Source organism: Adiantum capillus-veneris, chromosome 22 (assembly GCF_014529385.1).
Source record: "Adiantum capillus-veneris isolate H3 chromosome 22, ASM1452938v2, whole genome shotgun sequence".
NCBI lineage: Eukaryota > Viridiplantae > Streptophyta > Polypodiopsida > Polypodiales > Pteridaceae > Adiantum > Adiantum capillus-veneris.
Window position 1 is genome coordinate 30,447,908 of NC_140952.1, and position 21,295 is coordinate 30,469,202.

General features: G+C 43.7%; 1 protein-coding gene across 1 annotated transcript in view; it reads left to right on the forward strand.

Moving 5' to 3' along the window:
• Positions 1-1,009: 1,009 nt before the first annotated feature.
• The window catches only part of LOC147429101 (uncharacterized), a 42,699-nt gene continuing 22,413 nt past the window's right edge, over positions 1,010-21,295 (forward strand). The window contains exons 1-6 of the mRNA XM_086495141.1: positions 1,010-1,204; positions 1,779-1,881; positions 2,029-2,091; positions 2,174-2,239; positions 2,311-2,541; positions 2,630-2,732. Of these exons, the coding sequence (XP_086351267.1) occupies positions 1,098-1,204; positions 1,779-1,881; positions 2,029-2,091; positions 2,174-2,239; positions 2,311-2,541; positions 2,630-2,732 (673 nt within the window). The 5' untranslated portion in view covers positions 1,010-1,097. The remainder of the gene's footprint in view (positions 1,205-1,778; positions 1,882-2,028; positions 2,092-2,173; positions 2,240-2,310; positions 2,542-2,629; positions 2,733-21,295) is intronic.

Sequence of the window (21,295 nt, forward strand, 5' to 3'; positions counted from 1 at the left end):
AATTCTCTTGTATGCAAGTGAAATGGTCATAAATAGCTACATGGTAATAGTTATGAGAAGGATTAGAGGTTATCACAATGAGTTCCTCCTCTAATAATTTTCCTTATAATGGAATTGGGGGTCCACTTTAGGTATTAATAATATTTAGGTCTAAGATGATTATATGCACAATAGGTGGGCATCATTCTTTGGCACATGTTGTCAAACACATAGTTACAACATGGTTTGGGAGCTCAAGGAAGCCAGTGTGAATGAAGCTTTAGTAGGGTCTCTCTCACTCTTGTCATTGAGAATTTAAGTTACCTCCACACACAATTACTTCTTGTACTAGCTAGATGTCACATTTATTGACATTGCTATTTGAGACGTATTCCACATGTGGAGATTATGAGTCTGGGATAGAAAATGGCACTGGAAAATGGTGCATTTTTCTTAATTATGTATCTTCATAACAAAGTTCCTACGTGTTGGTCAAATCCATTTATTATGACATTTCAAGCATGGGGTATTAGAAACAATTTGAGTGGCCAAAAATTGTTGGGTATCTAGTAAGACTTGTTGATGTAACAAGCACTGCAAACAACATCAATAGATGGTCGTTTCAAATTTCTTGGTTGGAGTAATGTATACCTATTTTGTACATACCAAAGGCTATTTCATGTCAATGAAAATGTTTCATTTGTTGATCCTAAATATGATTTATGTTCACATTCTATCGTGGTTTGTGCTTCCTTGCATACAAAATTGGCCACTTGGCATCATATAGACCATCTGATGCTTGCAATTAATCATTAAATTAATTAATCATTCATTCTTACAATGTCTACAATGTCATGTCCAGTCAATTGTTCGTTCTTATATTGTCCTTCATTTCATGTATCTTAGATCGTTTCAAGCATTGCATTCCTGACGAATTTCTATACCGTCACCCACCAAGCAAGACTAATTTCCCCCGCCTTGTCGGAACTAGGCCTTAGACGATTGTGGGAATTTTGTTAGAAAACCAACAAATTATCTTCCTCTCTCTTAGGAAACGGCCGGGGTTCGATCTGTCAATTCTTCTCTTCTTCTCCAGATTTACTCGGGAAGAAGCGTCCATGGCGAACTCAATTTCAATCGTCTCGCTATTTCTGTTGATTTGTCATCTTCTGTCAACCTCCAGCGCGTCTCCGACAGCCCCTGCATTTATCTGGTCGAATCACAGGTACATGTCTTCTTGATATTTCAGAGTCAGAGAGAGAGAGAGAGAGAGAGAGAGAGAGAGAGAGAGAGAGAGAGAGAGAGAGAGAGAGAGAGAGAGAAAAGATCTTTTTCTGAAGAGCTTTCAGTGCTTCTGAAGTCATATGGGCTGCAATGCTTTAACATTGGATATGCGCAATGTTGTTATATGAGTTTGCGTGAGGGGCAATCAAACGATATCCATAGCTAAAGCGATGGTTAAACCCTTAGCGGCATCGAATGCAATAGATTTAATCAAATCAAACTTGCATCTGCTAGTAAACACCGGTTGTTCCTTTTATGACCCCAGTTTACATGTTGAATGGCTTGATAGCACAAAAGGATAGAAGTTGAGTTTACATGCACAAATGCAATAGATTTAATCAAATCAAACTTGCATCTGCTAGTAAACACCGGTGATTCCTTTTATGACCCCTGTTTACATGTTGAATGGCTTGATAGCACAAAAGGATAGAAGTTGAGTTTGGGTTTTTATAGTTTGCAATGTTACTTTAGTTTGCAATGCGCTTCTTCCATACTTAACCATAAAAAGCCTGCAGATTTGCTGGTTTGCATACACAGGAAGCGGTTGATTATCATGTTCTCACCCCAAAAGCTTTAGTCAATACACTTATGCAAAAGCTTGAATGGTCTAGCTTGCTGGTAAGAGAATGATCTTTCTTTCAATGCTGATTTCAAATACGAGCAAGGTTTTATATGTTCACAAAAAAGAAGAAAGTGGAAAGCTTCAGTTCAAGGCTTTCATTTTTGAGGAGGGTGTAGGGCCTTAAGTTTTGTACCTGTTGTTAGTGTAATTCTGATTCTGGAGAAAGTGAAAAGTTGGATACAGTGGTGGCATTTGTTGGCAATGAGGTAATAGTTTGATTCATTGTTATGCATTTCTTTGAGATGTTTAAAATAATTACATTTTCTCACAAGCAGCTACAATTGACAGTTTTACTCAGAAGATGTTGCACACGATGCAAGGGTAGACAGCTCACCTGTGTTAAGAATATTGAAGGTATCTGATGGTTTTTTCCTGAAGATTTTACTGGCATATCTATGTGTGTCTTATATGCAACATTGTTTCAGGAGCATTTCATGTCTTCTAGGTACTCTTTGGCATTTCCCTATGTTTCAGTCACTACAGGAGGAGGGGGAATTCTGAACATACTGGTATCCTCTATCAAGGATAGCTGCAACTTGAAATCTAGACCTGGAAAGACATTGATCGTGGGATCATGTGTAAAAGGAACATTTGATCCAAACTCACCAATCTTGACGGAGGGTATTGAACTGGTTGACACAGTTGAAGATGTGGAGGTGCTTTTTGCAAGCTTAGTGTTTGTTGCATCCTATTTTCTGATTAGTTGGCTGGCTGATTTTGATTCTAGCTGGCCTCATGCTGCAGGATTTTATATCCAGACGAAAAACAAGTCGAAAATCCAGTGAAACAGATGTCATCCTCACATGCCCAGTATCAAAACATGGACTGGAAGAGGGAGAGTCTGAAGGTACAAAAACTGGTTAAAAAAGTGTGATTGAGATTTCTTTACCCCTTGAAAGCCTACATGTTGGATATGCAAATGAATGTGAGTCACTCCAAAGTTGACATGACCAGTGCAACCACAGGTGGTTAATTGGATTTCTTCATTCATTCAAATCATGTTGTTAACCCTAAAGTCTATTTGATTTTGTTTCAAATACGTCATTCAGAATTTATTCTGCTCCTTCATTTTAGGGCACTACCATATTCTTTACCTCTATGCATAGAGACTCTTATGTGTACTTCGGGCTATGTAACCGGCTAGCCACTGGCGAGCTGGTGAATCCAAAGCAAAATAAATGACTGTACTTGTAAAGTTGTTAGCACTTGCACTATAGGGAGACTCGGAGTGGTAGAATTTATCTCCCAGATGCACTGCCCGTAAGTCAACTGCCCCTTTAGGTGCTTTTTTTAATATTTTATATTAAGTCAAGTCACAGAGTACAACTGCTAGGGAGTTTGCAAGTGTGCAACCATGCAATGATCTGCCAAAGTGAGCTCCCCCAAGGCTCATAATTAAAGGCATGATGCCTAAAAGCATCATTGCTAAAAACAAGGCGCCCCAAAAATAACACTGCTAAAACCGGCGCTCCAAAGTTTTAAGTAAATTGCTTTTCATAACTAGGTTGAAAAAGTAGCTTGTGTACAGCCATGTCAACACACAAAACGTCGCATCAATAATGTGTGCGATGTGTGTCACAGACTGATGACGTGGCAGCCCCGCCCGCTGATGTTGTCACAAAGTGATGACGTGGCGGACAGCAGAAACCCTAATTTCTGCCAGAAACCCTAATTTCCGGAAATCGCGGAGGCGGAATATATATATATATATATAGGGAAATTTTGAGCGACGCAAATCTCAGCTTTTCGCTTTGATTTGGGAGAAAGAAAGAGAAAAAGAGAACTTGCTTTTTACTAAAACCAGTATGACTTGCTCGACGATGAAAGCAAGAAAGTCCGAGAGTTTAAGGAAGGTGGCCACTTGATCAAGTTTGATACTTTTTCAGGATACTTAGATGCTTCGAAGGCTTTGTCTTTTATACAGCAGTTTGACATCGCTTTCGCGGGAGGACACTATTCAGAGCACTCCAAGATTCGGAGAGCTGCCTCTTACTTTAAGGGGAATGCTCGTACTTGGTGGTCCACGCTTCTTTTAAACAAGACTGCGCCAGTTAAATGGCTGAAATTTAAGAGGCTTTTTATTTCTTCTTGGTTGACTCAAGAGTTTGAGTGAGATATACGAGCTGCTTGGAACCATCTTCGGATGACCAAGAAAGATACAATCAATGCTTATTGTGAAAGATTCTGGAGCTCTTTTCTACTTGCCTCTTCATTCAAGAAGATCTCGTTCAGAGAACAGATTGAGCGGTTTACCTTGGGTCTACCTACAGAGATCCGAGATCACTGCTTGGAACAGAAGTCAGCTTCTATTCAGGAGTTGATGAGTCATGCGAAGCGGGGCTTTGCCATTCACTCTGGTAGTCTGACCTACCCCACAGATGAGGCCATGACACAACGAGCCGAATAGACTTTTGGGAATGAAAGTAGAAAGAAAAAGAGCAACCCAGAGAAAAAAGGATGCACGACCCAAGCTTACTCCTGAGGAGAGAGCTCGCTTCATCAGAGAGGGGAAGTGCTTTGGATGCGGGGAACAGGGACATATCTTTGCGAAGTTGTAACTAAGTCAGACTTTGTAAATAATTAATTTATTTACGAGAACAGAATCATCTAATTAGTTGTGTGTACACCAAAATAGACCTAGCAGTTCTAAGGCCTCAGGTGAGCCTAAATGGGGGCCACAACATCTCAGAGGGACCTTAGCAGAAATTACCCTGAAGCCCTAGTGATTGAGAACTCGGGTCTTCAGAAAGGGGTAAGCAGTAGCCTCAGATTTTAGGCTCAGGAAAAATACGCGCGTCAGTACAAGCACATGAATGAGATGGGGTCCTTAGAACAGTGACCCTAAGGCTAATAAAGCTAATAAAGCCTTAGGGTAAGTTTCGTTAAATTAAATTTAACAGTCCGTGCTCGGGCAGGTGGCCGGACAAGTGTGAACAGGTAAAGGCGGTGCAGTGCCAGTGCGGCATTGCGTCGGCAGACCTTTGGTGTTCTCATAAAAGAATCATTGGTAGCATTTGTTAGTTAGTTGCACATTTTTAATTAATGAGCTAGAAGTTTTTAAAGTCAAAAGTTGAATGGTTTTTAAGTTTTTCAAGTAAGTGTGCCAAGTGGCACACTTACCAATGCAAACTAACTCTCTCTCACTCTCACTCTCACCCTCTCTCTCTTCCTAGCGCCCCCTCTCCCTGATGGCTATTTAGGAGCCTCACCCTCCCCCATTTTCAGGGCTGGCAGTGCACCTACCCCCCCTAATGTGAGCGTGCTCTACGCGGTGGAGCCCTCCATTGAAGCTTGAGAGTAGCCCCTTGCGACATATGTGGTAGCCTTGTGCTCCCATTGTCAAGAACAAGGGATCTCACAGTCATAGACACCTTCTGGTGAAGTTTCATCGCGAGAAGCTGCCGTAGACGCTCTCTTAGCAGAGTGCGGCTGCTGTAATTCTCTGTTTTCAGCCCCTAATCACCTCGATTAGGGCTGTTTTCAGCACATCAGCCATAGAAATTCTCTTCTCTCTCCTTATCCTAAGTCTTCATCAAGTTTGGCGTGATTCCATCGCGAAGAAGACCTCTGTTTCGGCGTAGGGGTGTGCACAGGTAAGAATTTCAGGTTATGTGCAGAAAATTACAGCAAGCATGTGCGTGTGCATTTTGCTTGTTTCTCTTTTGTGTTCGATGCATGAATGAATGAGCATGAAGGCAACACATAACGGAAGATGGACTCTCCTCTGTGAGAGCGTCCGATGAGCTGTTTTGGAAGATAGACTCTCTTTTCGAGAGCTTCCAACCAGTCTCGCAGAAGAGGGGAAATCCCCTAAGCAGAAAGAAAGTGGAAACACTTTCTCAGTCAGTAGTCAGAACATAACAAAAGAAAGAATAGAGGACGGGCGTATGTCCCGTTCCTGTGCTTGTAAAGATTCTCCCTTACTAATAAAGATATTCTCTTCATGGGGGGGGACCAGCCCATCTTCTGGTCCCCAATGGAGTGTCAAGTTTTCTCTCTCCCTCTAATTGTCTTGAGTATTTGAAGTGCAATTAAACGTCAGTTTACGCTTCCGTATTTTTGTGACAGTGGTATCAGAGCAAGGTCCTCTCTCTCTTCCTGAAGGGATTGACGACTCTTGGCAGACTGTAGAAATGGGAGGACGCGAGATAGAGTTCTCTCTCCTTCAACAACAGGTGGAAGAGTTGCAGAAAGCTCTCTCCCATCCAGAAGTCCAAAAGATTCTCCATACTCTTGAAAAAGGGAAGGACAAAGAAGGAGCACCATAAGAAGAAACACCATAGGCAGAAAACATTCAAGTCGGGAGATAAAGATGTGAAATTCGACACCTACAATGGGCGGCGTGATAATGACAGCTTTGGCTTTCATCCGCCAATTTGAAGTTGCATTTGCAGAAGGGAATTTCAAGGAAAGATCCAAGCTTCGCCATGTCAATTTGTACCTGAAAGGCACCGCCAGCAATTGGTGGTTAACCCTTATCCTGGAAGATCGCAAACCCCAAGATTGGACTGCCTTCAAGGAGGAGTTCTACTCACAGTTCCTTCCTCCAGACTATGAGGAAGAGGTAAAGAAAGAATGGGATCGACTTTCACAGTCAGAGAACGAAACTGTTCCACGCTATGTGGATAGGTTTTGGGACGTTCTCTTGAAAGTCACTCCTTTCAAGAAGATTTACGATTCAGAGAAGATGCGTAAGTTTGAAGAAGGTTTGCATGAAGCCTTGCAAAAGGCTATGAAGCTTTATCCTCGAGGTAACTTGCACATACTTATGGAATCAGCCCGCATAGCTGATGGAATACATGACAAGGGTACTCCCAGGAAGATGGAGCAAAGCACTTACCATGCCAAGCAGAAGGCTCTTCATGAGCAGCCTACCTCTTCTACTTCTTCTCAAAAGAAGAAAAGAACCGCCTCCGAAGCAGAAGCAAAGTCAAATCAGCCCAAGAAAGGGAGATATCTCTCTCCTGCTGAGTTGCGAACCTACATTAGTGAAGGAAGATGCTTCAAGTGCGGACAAGTTGGTCATATGAAGGGTGACTGTCCAACCAAACCTCCACAACCACCCTCTTCCAATGCAGTCCCAGATGTACAGGGAAATACAACCAAGGATGGAAAAGAAAGAGCTCTTCTCAAAGCATGGGGTAGTATTATCAACCAGCGGGCTCTTATTTTGTTTGACCCTGGTAGTGCAGACAACTTCATCTCTACCAAGCTAGCTGACGACCTGAACTTGTAACCCAATCGTTTTGGAGTCTCTATTCAAGCGCAATCTGCTTTCAAAGGGCAGGACTCAAACTCTACTCCAATCATAGGGAAGTTGAATCTAAAGGTCGACGACTACAAGGATCAAGAGTCTTTCTTACTAGCTTCACTTGAAGGATGCGATGTTATCTTGGGAATGCCTTGGCACTACAAGATGCATCCCATTCCTGACTATGTTCAGAAAACCTTATCTTTTGCTCATAAAGGAAAGGAGTATCTTGTACTTGCAGATGCAGGTGATTGGCGTATTCCTATCGCCAATCACATTGCCATCAAGAAAGAAATGAAAAAGTGTGTTTTAGCGTACTTGATTTTTGCAAGAGAGAGAGATGTGTCTGTTTCACAACTTTCTTCCTCTTTAGAGCAAAAAAGACTTAAGTTAATAGAAAGATATAAAGATTGTTTTGTAGATGAACTTCCAAATGAACTCCCACCTTCGCGACCTGAGGATCATACAATTGATTTGATCTCCGGAAGTTCTCCTCCAAATCAGCCCCCTTATCGAGTTAGTCTAATGCAGCAAGAGGAAATTCTCATGCAGGTTAACGAACTTTTGGAGAAGGGCTTAATAAGGCCTAGTACTTCTCCATATTGTTCACCTGTCTTGCTAGTACAGAAAAAGGATGGCACATTCCGCACGTGCATAGACTATAGATCTCTAAACAAGATCACAATCAAGAATCGATTTCCAATCCCTCGGATTGACGACATTCTTGATAAGTTACAAGGAGCCAGTGTCTTTAGTCGTATAGACTTGAAGAGCGGTTATCATCAAATCCGCATAGCTCCTCAGGATGTGCATAAGACTTCATTTAGAACAACCTTCGGGTTGTATGAATTTCTAGTGATGCCTTTTGGGCTCACTAATGCACCAGCTACATTCAACAGAATGATGGATAGAATCTTCCACTCATACAGAAGCTTTACAGGCGTTTTCTTTGATGACGTCTTAATCTTCTCAGAGACGGAAGACGAACACTATAAGCATCTCGCCTTAGTGTTTGAAGAATTACGCAAACACAAATTATTTGTGAATGCTAAGAAGAGCGAGTTCTTTCTAAAAGAAATCCACTATTTGGGCCATATAGTATCTCACAACCAGGTGATAATGGACCCTGATAAGATTCAAGGAGTTGTAGAATGGCCTACGGCAACTACAGTACATGATGTACGAAGTTTCCTTGGCCTCTGTTCTTATTATCGGCGTTTCATTCGAGCTTTTGCCGCGATAGCAGGTCTCCTCCATGACCTGACAAAGAAGCGGATTCCATTCCATTGGGGGTCTGGACAAAAACAAGCTTTCGAAAAGCTTAAGTATCTACTCAGTCACGAACCTGTTCTCACCGTCCCTGATCTTCGCAAACCTTTCGAGGTATACTGCGATGCATCTGGAGATTGTGTAGGAGCAGTTTTGAACCAAGAGGGTCACGCGATAGCCTATGAAAGTCGGCGCCTTAAAGATGTAGAGTTGCATGCCTCCATATACGAAAAAGAGCTAATGGCAGTAATTCATGCTCTTTCCATTTGGAAACACTATCTATTAGGAGCTGATTTTATTATCAAGATAGATCATCAAAGTCTTCGCTACTTTCTCACACAGAGAAAGTTATCAGAAAAGCAGATGAGATGGGCCAACTTTCTTTCAATGTTTCATTTCAGATTTTACACACTTCTGGAACAAAGAATGTAGTTGTAGATGCTCTCTCCAAGCGTCCAAAGATCAATGCACTAACAACAATTTATCATGAGGAACTAGAATCTCTCAGCGAGATGTATCCTCAAGATCCAGACTTCGCCACAATTTGGGCAGATCTTCAAGCTGGTCACCCAAAGCCACCTTATTCTATCAGGGATAATACACTCTATCGTCAATAAGCAATATGCATAGCTCAGCCCTTACGACAAAAGGTGATGGATGAAGCGCATAATTCTCCTTATGCCGGGCATCGGGGAATTGCTTCCACCACTAGTGCCCTCGAAAGGTATTTCTTTTGGCCAACACTCCGTGCGGACATTGAAAAACATGTACGTGAGTGTTTAGTCTGCCAAAAGGTAAAATATGACAGACATAAAGTTTATGGCAAGCTTCAGCCGCTCCCTGTGCCTAACACGCCATGGGAAAGTATTGCCATGGATTTTATTACGGATCTTCCTCGATCCAAGAATGGAAATGATGCAATCTGGGCTATAGTAGACAGATTCAGTAAGCAAGGCCATTTTCTTCCAGTAAAGAAGACGATCAAAGCTGATCACATGGCTAGAATATTTCTAGCTCAGATTTTTAAACACCATGGATTGCCAAAGACTATTGTGAGCGACAGAGATCCCCGCATGACTAATCTAGTTTGGCAGGCATTGTTCGAAAACTTGGGAACTAAGCTTGATTTTTCATCAGCTTATCATCCTCAAACAAATGATCAAAGCGAAATCGCTAATGCCACTGTTTTAGATCTCCTCAAGTGCTATGTTTCGAAACGACAATCCGAATGGGAACAGTACTTACCAATAGTTGAGTTTGCGTATAATAATACCATACATTCCTCAACTGGTAAAGCCCCTTTCGAAATTATTTATGGGAAGCCACTCTTACTTCCTATTATGGTGACCAAAGAAAACATCTTCGCCGCAGATGAATTTGTGCGCAATATTAATATTGCCCATCAACAAGTAAAGCAAGCGATTCTTCGTACTCAAGAGCAACAGAAGAGAAAAGCAGACAAGCACAGAAGGAATCTCAATCTTGAAAAAGGACAATATGTCCTGCTTCGGTTTGAGAAAGCTAGATTGAAAAAGCGGGTCGGCAAAGGGAAAGTTGTCAAACTTTTCCATAGATTTTACGGCCCTTTCAAAATTACAGATAAAGTCAATGATGTGACTTTCAGATTGGATTTGCCTTCTAACTGGCGCATCCTCAATGCTTTTCATGTCAGTCTCCTCCGACCATATGTTGGACCTCCTCCAGTGGCGCCCGTACAAGAAGATCCTCCAGAAGTCGAAGAGACTGAGGAAATCCTTCAACCTGAACAGATAATACACCACTCGGAGAGACAACTCAAGTCGGGGAGTCTACATCGAAAGTATTTAGTCAAGTTCAAGAATTACACTCCTTTAGATGCAAAGTGGATGATTGAGTCCGATCTTAAGGACTACACTGACATCTTGCATAGTTATGTTGACGCTCTACAGTTGAGGTCAACTGTTTAGAACCAAGAGGGATGTAACTAAGTCAGACTTTGTAAATAATTAATTTATTTACGAGAACAGAAGCATCTAATTAGTTGTGTGTACACCAGAATAGACCTAGCAGTTCTAAGGCCTCAGGTGAGCCTAAATGCGGGCCACAACACCTCAGAGGGACCTTAGCGGAAATTACCTTGAAGCCCTAGTGATTGGGAAATCGGGTCTTCAGAAAGGGGTAAGCAGTAGCCTCAGATTTTAGGCGTAGGAAAAATACGCGCGTCAGTACAAGCACATGAATGAGATGGGGTCCTTAGAACAGTGACCCTAAGGCTAATAAAGCTAATAAAGCCTTAGGGTAAGTTTCGTTAAATTAAATTTAACGGTCCGTGCCCGGGCAGGCGGCCGGACAAGTGTGAACAGGTAAAGGCGGTGCAGTGCCAGTGCCGCATTGCGTCGGCAGACCTTTGGTGTTCTCATAAAAGAATCATTGGTAGCATTTGTTAGTTAGTTGCACATTTTTAATTAATGAGCTAGAAGTTTTTAAAGTCAAAAGTTGAATGGTTTTTAAGTTTTTCAAGTAAGTGTGCCACTTGGCACACTTACCAATGCAAACTAACTCTCTCACTCTCACTCTCACCCTCTCTCTCTTCCTAGTGCCCCCTCTCCCTGATGGCTATTTAGGAGCCCCCCCCTCCCCCATTTTCAAGGCTGGCAATGCACCTACCCCCCCTAATGTGAGCGTGCTCTACGCGGTGGAGCCCTCCATTGAAGCTTGAGAGTAGCCCCTTGCGACATATGTGGTAGCCTTGTGCTCCCATTGTCAAGAACAAGGGATCTCACAGTCATAGACACCTTCTGGTGAAGTTTCATCGCTAGAAGCTGCCGTAGACGCTCTCTTAGCAGAGTGCGGCTTCTGTAATTCTCTGTTTTCAGTCCCTAATCACCTCGATTAGGGCTGTTTTCAGCACATCAGCCATAGAAATTCTCTTCTCTCTCCTTATCCTAAGTCTATATCAAGTTTGGCGCGATTCCATCGCGAAGAAGACCTCTGTTTCGGCGTAGGGGTGTGCACATGTAAGAATTTCAGGTTATGTGCAGAAAATTACAGCAAGCATGTGCGTGTGCATTTTGCTTGTTTCTCTTTTGTGTTCGATGCATGAATGAATGAGCATGAAGGCAACACATAACGGAAGATGGACTCTCCTCTGTGAGAGCTTCCGATGAGCTGTTTTGGAAGATAGACTCTCTTTTCGAGAGCTTCCAACCAGTCTCGCAGAAGAGGGGAGGAAATCCCCTAAGCAGAAAGAAAGTGGAAACACTTTCTCAGTCAGTAGTCAGAACAGAACAAAAGAAAGAATAGAGGACGGGCGTATGCCCCATTCCTATGCTTGTAATGATTCTCCCTTACTAATAAAGATATTCTCTTTATGGGGGGGGGGACCAGTCCATCTTCTGGTCCCCAATGGAGTGTCAAGTTTTCTCTCTCCCTCTAATTGTCTTGAGTATTTGAAGTGCAATTAAACGTCAGTTTACGCTTTCGTATTTTTGTGACAGAAGTGCCCTAAAAAGGCACAGAAAGAACAACATGATAAAGAGGACGACAGGTCTGAGAGTTCGAGAGCAGCTGAGGAACGTGGCAGATAGAAAAACAGAACTTGTACCACATGGCGTGGGACCTGCACCGAATCTAATGAATGAAAGTACAAACTTTGCCGCTTTTGGGGCAAAGTGAAGGATCAGGAAGCTCTTTTGAAGGAGCCAAGGCCAACTTCTTTTCACTTGGAATTGGCGGCTCGATTTGGAATTACGCCCAACAGACTGACGCCATGGGCGGAGGTAGTTCTACTGGCACCCGGATGGGATGTTGCCATTACACCGAGCATTGGCAAACTTTGTTTGCAATGACAGGGGTGTTCATGGCACGCGAGTGACGTTCTACCCGGGATCCCTTGGTACCACAAGAACTACGGCGTGGTTGACTACCGGGCCGAGAAAGCGACTTTGATAAATGAAGGGCTTAGAGATTGTACTTGATGAACTTCAGTTTCTTACTCATTCTTTTGGAAGAGAACTGAACGATGGATAAAGGTTGAATATGTTTTGACCTAATCAAAAGAACGCCAAGATTTTTCTCCACACTCATGCCCATTGCTTTTCAGATGGCCTGAAGATCAAACCATTGATCTGATACCTGGAAGCACGCCACCGAATCGGCCACCTTATCGTGCGAGCCGAGTACAAAATGAAAAGATTATGAACCCAGTGAAAGACCTCTTGGAAAAGGGTCTTATCCAGCCTAGTACTTCACCGTATTGCTCTCCAGTGTTGTTGGTTTTGAAGAAAGACGGATCTTGGAGAATGTGCATCGATTATAGCACTCTCAAAGAAATCACCATCAAGAACAGATTTCCGATTCCTAGGATCGATGATATACTTGACAGGTTACAGGGATCCTCGTGCTTTAGCAGGATTGACTTGAAGAGTGGATATCATCAGATCAGGATAGCGCCAAGAGATGTCTACAAGACAGCTTTTCGGACGACTTTTGGGTTATTTGAGTTTTTGGTGATACCTTTTGGCTTAACCAATGCTCCTGCGACATTTAACTGGATGATGGATAGGATTTTTCGAGAGTACAGGCTATTTGTTGGCACTTTCTTTGACGACATCATTGTTTTCTCCAAGAATGAGGTAGAACACAGAGATCATCTGCTTCAAGTCTTTCAGGCATTACGAGATCACACGTTAGTGATTAATGCAAAGAAAAGTGAATTTTTCCTACCAGAGATACACTTTTTGGGACACATTGTGTTAGCAGCAGGAGTGCAAATGAACCCGGCCAAGATAGAGACTATCCGTGATTGGCCCGATTTGAGGAATGTCCATGAAGTTAGAAGCTTCTTGGGACTGTGTTTGTACTATAGGCGGTTCATACGAAAGTTTGCAGAGGTTGCTTCCCCTTTGCATACCTTGACACAGAAAGGAGTACCTTTTTTCGTGGGGACCCACAGAGGTGACTGCCTTTTGGACATTGAAAGAGAAATTGACTACGGGACCTATTTTGACTTTGTCGGACTTGCAGAAGTCATTTGAAGTATTTTGTGATGCTTGTGGTCGTAGTCTGGGTGCGGTCTTGATGCAAGAAGGCCATGTCATAGCTTACGAGAGCCGTTTTGTTCTCTAGGCCGGAGATGACAGCACAGATCTCTGAGAAAGAGCTTTTGGCGGTTATCCATGCTCTTACTCAGTGGCGGCATTACCTACTCGGAGCGGATTTTGCTGTCTTTACAGACCATCAGAGTTTGCGCTACTTCTTGTCACAGAAGCAGCTTTCGGAAAAGCAGATGCGGTGGGCGAACATCTTGTCACAGTGCCACTTCCAGATTGTCCATGTGAGGGACAGAAGAATGTGGTGGCAGATGCTTTGTCTCGGAAACCTTTGGTTCTAGCTATTTTCGCGATACATCATAGGAGCTTCGAGGATATGGTCGATCAGTATGCCACAGATACAGATTTTGCAGATATTTTCACACGGATACGGGATGGGGAGACAGTAGCTGGATACTCCCTTCGGGAAGGCTACTTGATGAAAAAGACTATGTTGTGCGTTACACAGTCGTTGAGGGAAAAGGTTATGACTGAATGCCACTGTCCACCTTTTACGGGTCACCGCGGCATTGCTACCACCATGAAGGGGGTAGAGAGATACTTCTTTGGGCCGAGACATCAAAAAGGATGTGGAAGAGTTTGTGCGCAGTTGCTTGGTATGCCAGAAGGTCAAGTTTGACAGGCATAAGGCACAGGGATTGTTACAGCCTTTACCCGTACCCACCCACCCCTGGGAAAATATTGAAATGGAATTCCTGATTATGATACTGATTTGTTCTTGACTTCTTGTGAGTGCAGGAACTGATAGCCGAAATGACTGCAGCATTTTGGTCTGATTGATCTCGAATAGACATGGTTGCAATAGGGGTTAGACAATCGGACATCGTTGAGGTCCCGATTGGACCTAGGTGTGATTGCTAGCTACATTGCCGATAAATCATGGTCTAAGATCCGAATGAATGTTGAATGTCATGTGATGTCTGGTGATGTCCTGTGATGTCGTGTGATGTGATTGTCGATGTGCTAGATGTGTGTTCCTAGTACGTAGGTACTAACAGTTAGTGTCTGCTAAGACGGTTTATGGCTTTTGTCGGTTTTGCAGGCGTAATCGCGGTCGATTACAATGCTTTCAAGAGGGGGGTATGTCACAAAGTGATGACGTGGCGGACAACAAAAACCCTAATTTCTGCCAGAAACCCTAATTTCCGGAAATCGCGGAGACGGAATATATATATATATATATATATTTTGTGAAATTTTGAGCGACGCAAATCTCAGCTTTTCGCTTTGATTTGGGAGAAAGAAAGAGAAAAAGAGAACTTGCTTTTTACTGACTCTCATTGAGAGAGAGAGAGAATCTGCTTTTGGGCATCCCTTGTAACCTTTAAATTGGTGGTGAGGGCCTCACTTCTCAGAGCATCTGGACGCAGAGTCTGAGAGTGAAACCCTAACCGCTCTCTTGTACTTTGATGATTGATTAATACAAAAAGAAATACCGAAAGGGGCGCCAGTCTTTGGGGCCAATATCTCTAGGCACGGAACTCCGCCGGGCCAGTGCAAATCTATTGTGATCTGTGAATTGTTTTGAAGTGGTTATTTGGTGCTGTCGCGGTTGATTCTTGACTTAGAGTGTCCAAGTCTGTTACAGACGTGGACAACAATACGGATTTCCACAGATTGCGTTGACAATGCTGACGTGGCAGCAGTACGGACCTCCACGTTTTGTGCTCACATGCCACATGGCAGGCTGTACGGAATTCCGCGATTTCTGCTGGCTGCTTTTTGGGCTAGTAGCTTTTGAGTTGGCAGCTTTTCATGTAACTGCTGTTGATTTTGAGGCCAAGGGCCTTTAAATAGAACCCAAGGCCCCTCCTTCCCTTAGTGTACTGACGAGCAATTGAGCTGCCAAGGTTGGTTGGTTCAACTCTCTCTCTCTCTCTCTGTGCAACCGGCCCGTAGGGCGGTAGGCGTTGGCTTTCACCCGAAATTCTTTACTTTAGACACACACACAGAGCACTTTGCAAAGAGAACATGTGACGGGAATTAACACTTGAATACATAGCTCGAAAGCTAGAATGCTCGAGTAGACACCGACAGCCTGTAGGCCCCAAAATTGGCATCCCTTTCGGTATTTCTTTATTCTTTAGGAGGGTAAATTACAAGGTAAGGTCGTGGGAATCCTTCACGTGTATCCACCTAGATACCATTTGATTTGGCCAAATTTCGGCAGCATAACAGCCCCAAAACTTGCACGAAACCAATTCCCCTGTTGGAACTCACTTGCACTGGCGTATACCCTCTGATTCCTGCCCAAAAACAGTAAATTCAGCACGCTGTATTTACTGGTTTTTGCCCTGTTTTCAGCCCCAAACAGTCCCCGAACTGTCCTCTGCCAGTGGGGCACGATTCCCAATGGTCCTGGCGTCCGTATGGCTGAAAAACAGTAAAATTACAGTGCATACACAGCGCTGATTTTGCACCTGTATGGTGAGGTTATGACCCTCACCAGTGCCTGCTTTGGAGTAGCAGTTAGCTACCCCTGTTCCTGCTCAAGGAGGCTCTTGCCTCAGCACAAAAGCATGAACCCACACAGCTGTACATCAGTCAAATGAGGAGCCCTCTTGTGGGGCATCACATAACTGCACGTAGGGGAGAGAGAGAGCAGTGTGTAGCGTGCAGGGCATCACTCCTGGCACCACACTGTACATGAGAGGGAAAGGAAGCACTCCATAGCTCTTAACCTGTGACAAAAACTGAAATGAGGCCTCTCCCAGCATAAAATTCAGCGCCACTTCTTCTGCAAGAGGAAAGTGCATGAAAATTCAACACTTGGCACATTTACAAGCATTTGCCCGTTTCGGGTTCGTCGCTTAAAAATATCCTGACCGGTTGCCCAGTTGACTTCGCGACAGAGTTATAAAATGTTCCCCTAGTCATACCGGAGGTAATGACGCGAACACATTTCACTGCCCAAAATAGCAGTTCCCTAAATTTTAGGAGATGCTTCCGTTGGGCTCCCACTGGTCTTCTGACCACCTATCCTCATTGGGACCGCATCCAAAAGTGCAATGTGGCCCAATTGTCGGATACTTTTTGTTGGTAGTCCCACCTTGACTTTACGCCTTAATTGAGTTCACTTCCTAGTATCCACCAACTTGCTAAGTGCGACGGGGGGGGGACCTATATGATCTTGCTCTGAGCCTAGACATCCTCTTACCATACAAATTCCAGTGCCGACCACTTCCCGTCTGCGGGTGAATGTACCGTTCACATTGGCCATACAATGTCCGACCGTTTGCTACGTCAAAAAGAGGGTCTCAAAACAAATAAAATAAACCCCATTGGAAAGAAACCAACAACCAAGGTTAGCAGTTGCCACATCTCTGTGACATGGTTAATAACTGCCACGTCCTCGTGACACTCTCTCGATCGATATCCAGAGTGCAGATGAGGATGGATTCTAGTAGTAGTATCTAGTTCTTTTGTACCCAGACATGGTATTAGATTCACCATTTTGTAACAGATTGGTCTCATAGGTCATTTTGGTCTTTTGAAGACGTTAATATTTCGTTTCATTTCATCTCTCTCTCTCTCTCTCTCTCTCTCTCTCTCTCTCTTATTCTCCCCATTGCTCTACTTTTCCGCATCATCGACTTTCACATGGTAACTGAGTTTCGTGCTTGAAGAACTTGGAGGAGACTTGCACGCGTTGAGAAGAGCCTCATTGAAAGCCTTGGAGTTAAAACGCTGGCGTTTTTCTTGAACCTTGCGGCGAAGAAGTAGAGGCTCTGTCGGAGAGTGTCACAAATTGGTGACATGGCAGACCTCCAGGACATAAACACACACATTTGCTGACATGGCAGATGCTCGGGAAAGGCGCCGACAGGCTGAGGTGGCTGGCTGATGACGTCGCAGCTGTACAGACGCCCGCAATTTGCGCTGACATGCTGACGTGGCAGCTGTACGGAATTCCGTAATTTGCGCTGGCTGCTTTGGTTTGGCAGATTTTGAGTGAAAGCTTTTGGGACAGTTTGCTTTTAATTTTAAGAAGCTTTTGGGAGCCATTGCTTTTGAGTTTCAAGCTTTTGGGGATCTACTCTTGGCATCCCTTGTAACCTTTATAAGTGGCCTTAGGGGCTCACTTGTCAAAGCATCTGGACGCAGAGTTTGATAGTGAGCACCGGCGGGCTCATTGTACTTTGCACACAAATTAATCTAAAAAGAAATACCAAAAGGGGCGCCAGTCTTTGGGGCCAATACCTCTTGGCATGGAACTACGCTGGGCGGTGTCGTCTTATGTGAATTGTTTTAGAGTGAATCTCTACTGTGTCGCGGTAGAATCTTAACTTGGGTGTCCAAGTTTGTTACGGTGGTATTAGAGCGCGGCCGATTTTGAGTTCTCTTCTACCGGGAAATTTGTTTCTTTTCTCGCGACACTTACGGATTCCAAGATGAATTAGTCGACTTCTCATTTGCTGATGCTGGAGGAGATCACGAAGAAGATTCAACCAAATTAACAGAAGAAGAGTACGGGCCACCTCGGCCTACTCAGTATGAACTTTAAGAGATGGAATGTCGACAGCAAGTTGACGAGTGCACAAAACAGTCGATTAAATTTGCGAAGGATCCTCAGTTTGCAAAATTTTTCTCAACAATCCATCGCAGAAGTGCACACCCAGTTGGTAGAAAGCCACAAAACCACCCATCAAATCGGCAATCAAGAAACCTCCTTCTTCTAGGATGTTTACTGAACAAGAATTATAGAAGGCGGTTCAGACACAGATCAATTGGCTTTTGGACGCGAACAATCAATCTAAAAAGCAAGTGAAAAAGTGCAAGCAGGGGACTGACTCCCCTAGTTATTTGGGCCATCAATCTTCTTTTGCTTCTGCAAGAAAGCAGAAGAAGCGTGTACGATTTGAAGGACTACCCAATTCTTCTTCTTCTGACAATTCTTCTAGCTCTTCTGACTCAAGCAAGGAGGACAAAAAAGGCAAATACATAATGTCCTTGTAAGGTTGTGACGTCCCCTAGGAGTCCCTTGGTACCATAAGAACAATGCCGTGGTCGATTATCGGGCAAAGAAAGCAACTTTGACGAATGAAAAGGGCGGAAAAATTGTACTTGATGTAAAACTGAAGGGAGAGTCCGTCCCTATTGTATCGACTACGGCCATTATTAAATTAATGAAATCCAGTCTCTTTGTTTACTCGATCTACTTGAAAGAGTTAAATGATGAACACAGAACGAACATGTTTGAACTTGATTGAGAACGCCAAGATTTACTCCACTCTCAAGCCGATTGCTTCTTTGAGGGCTTGCCAGGCGAGTTGCCCTCTGATACCTGGAAGCACACCACCGAACAGGCCACCTTATCGTGTTTGTCGAGCCCAGAATGAAGAGATCATGAACCAAGTGGAAGACCTTTTGGAAAAGGGTCTTATCAAGCCGAGTACTTCACCCTACTGCTCTCAGGTGTTGTTGCTCTTAAAGAAAGACGGATCTTGGAGAATGTGCATTGATTACAAAGCTCTCAATAAAATCACTGTCAGGAACAGATTTCTGATTCCAAGGATCGATGATATTCTTGACCGACTTCAGGGATCCTCTTGTTTCAGAAGGATTGATTTAAAAAGCGGATATCATCAGATCCAAATCACGTCGGGAGATGTCTACAAGACAGCCTTTCGGACGAGCTTCGGTTTGTATGAGTTTTTGGTGATGCCTTTTGGCCTTACCAATGCTCCAACGATTTTCAACCGAATGATGGATAGGATTTTCAGAGAGTATAGATCATTTGTCGGCACTTTCTTTGATGACATGATAGTCTTCTCCAAGGATGAAGCAGAACATATAGCTCTTTCAGGCATTGCGAGATCACAAGTTAGTTATCAATGCCAAAAAGAGTGAATTTTTCTTGCCAGAGATACACTTTTTGGGACACATCGTCGCAGCAATAAGAGTACAAATGGACCCGACCAAGATTGAGACTATATGTGATTGGCCGGATTCCAAGAATGTTCATGAAGTTAGAAGCTTCTTCTGTTTGTGTTCTTACTACTGGCGGTTCATTCGAAAGTTTGCAGAGGTAGCTTCCCCTTTGCACATTCTGACACAAAAAGGAGTCCCTTTCTCGTGGGGACCCACAGAGGTGACTGCCTTTAAGACACTGAAAGTGAAATTGACAACTGGACCAATATTGACTTTGCCGGATTTACAAAAGTTATTTGAAGTATATTGTGATGCTTGTGGTCGTAGTTTGGGAGCGGTCTTAATGCAAGAAGGCCATGTGATTGCCTATGAAAGCCGATTGTTTTCAAGGCCAGAATTCACAACACAAATTTATGAGAGAGATCTTTTGGCCGTGATCCATGCTCTTACTCAGTGGCGACACTGATCGTTAGAGTTTACGCTACTTCTTGTCACAGAAGCAGCTTTCGGAAAAGCAGATGCGGTGGGCTAACATCTTGTCACAATTTCACTTCTAGATTGTTCATGTTCAGGAACAAAAGAACTTGGTGGCAAATGCGGTCACAAGACTGGCACCACGTGCCAATAGAAAAGAACAGATTGAACAGACTTTTAGCACTTCAATAACAACTGAACTGAGAGAGAGAGAGAGAGAGAGACGACATGCGATACGGAGTGGCGGAATTCCACCCCAGAGAGTATTGGCCCCAAACCTTGACGCCCCTTTCGGTATTTCTTTATATTGCATCAACACAGTACAAGCGGGAACTCCATACTTTGCACCTTCTCTAGGAAGTCAAAAGCATCTGGTCCAAAAGCAAAGCCCAAAAGCTGTCAGCGCAATTTACGAAAATCCGTACAGTCCTGCCACGTCAGCACCGCGAGCGTGAAAAGCGGAAATCCGTACAGTTCTACCACGTCATCAGGCAGCGTGATTTTCGGAAATCTGCCACGTCATTAGCCTACTTCGCAAGTTCTTGTGTGTGTGTGTGCCCTGCTTTATTTCCTACTGCTCTACCTCTTCACTTAGGGTTTAGGCCCCTCGGCCCACATCTTCAAGTTGGCTCCCTTCTTCAGGGCTTTGACACATCATCAATTTGTTACATGCGTTGTCTCGGAAGCCTCTAGTCTTGGCTATTTCCGCGATTCATCATAGAAGCTTCGAGGACATGGTTGATGAGTACGCCACAGATCCGGATGTTTCGGATGTATTCACTTGAATATAGAATGGGGAGGTAGTAGCGGGATATTCTATACGGGATGGCTACTTGATGAAGAAAACGATGTTGTGGTTACATAGGCATTGAGGGAAAAGGTTTTGACCAAGTGCATTGTCCACCTTTTACGGATCACCGCGGCATCGACACCACCTTGAAAGGTGTGGAGCGTTACTTCTTTTGGCCGAGACTCAAGAAAGATGTGGACGACTTTGTATGCAGCTGTTTAGTATGCCAGAAGGTCAAGTTTGACAGGCATAAGACACAAGGTTTGTTATAGCCTTTACCCATTCCCACCTGCCCCTAGGAAAGTATTGCAATGGATTTCATTTTTGATCTCCCGAAGACACAGAGTGGGCATGATGGCATTTGAACTGTCATCGACAGATTTAGCAAGCAAGCTCACTTCATTCCCGATCATTTAACGATTGCATAGATTTTCGGACTACATGGCATGCCTGAGACAATAGTCTCCGATAGAGATCCCCGATTCACGAGTTTGTTTTGGAGGACTATTTGGAAGAACATTGGCACACGGTTGCAGTTCTCCTCATCATTCCACCCGCAGACAGGTTGGCAATTTGAGATTGAAAATTCAATTGTTCTGGATTTATTGAAGTCTTACATTTTTTATCAGAAGACTCAATGGGAATTTTTTTTGCCCTGGGTGGAA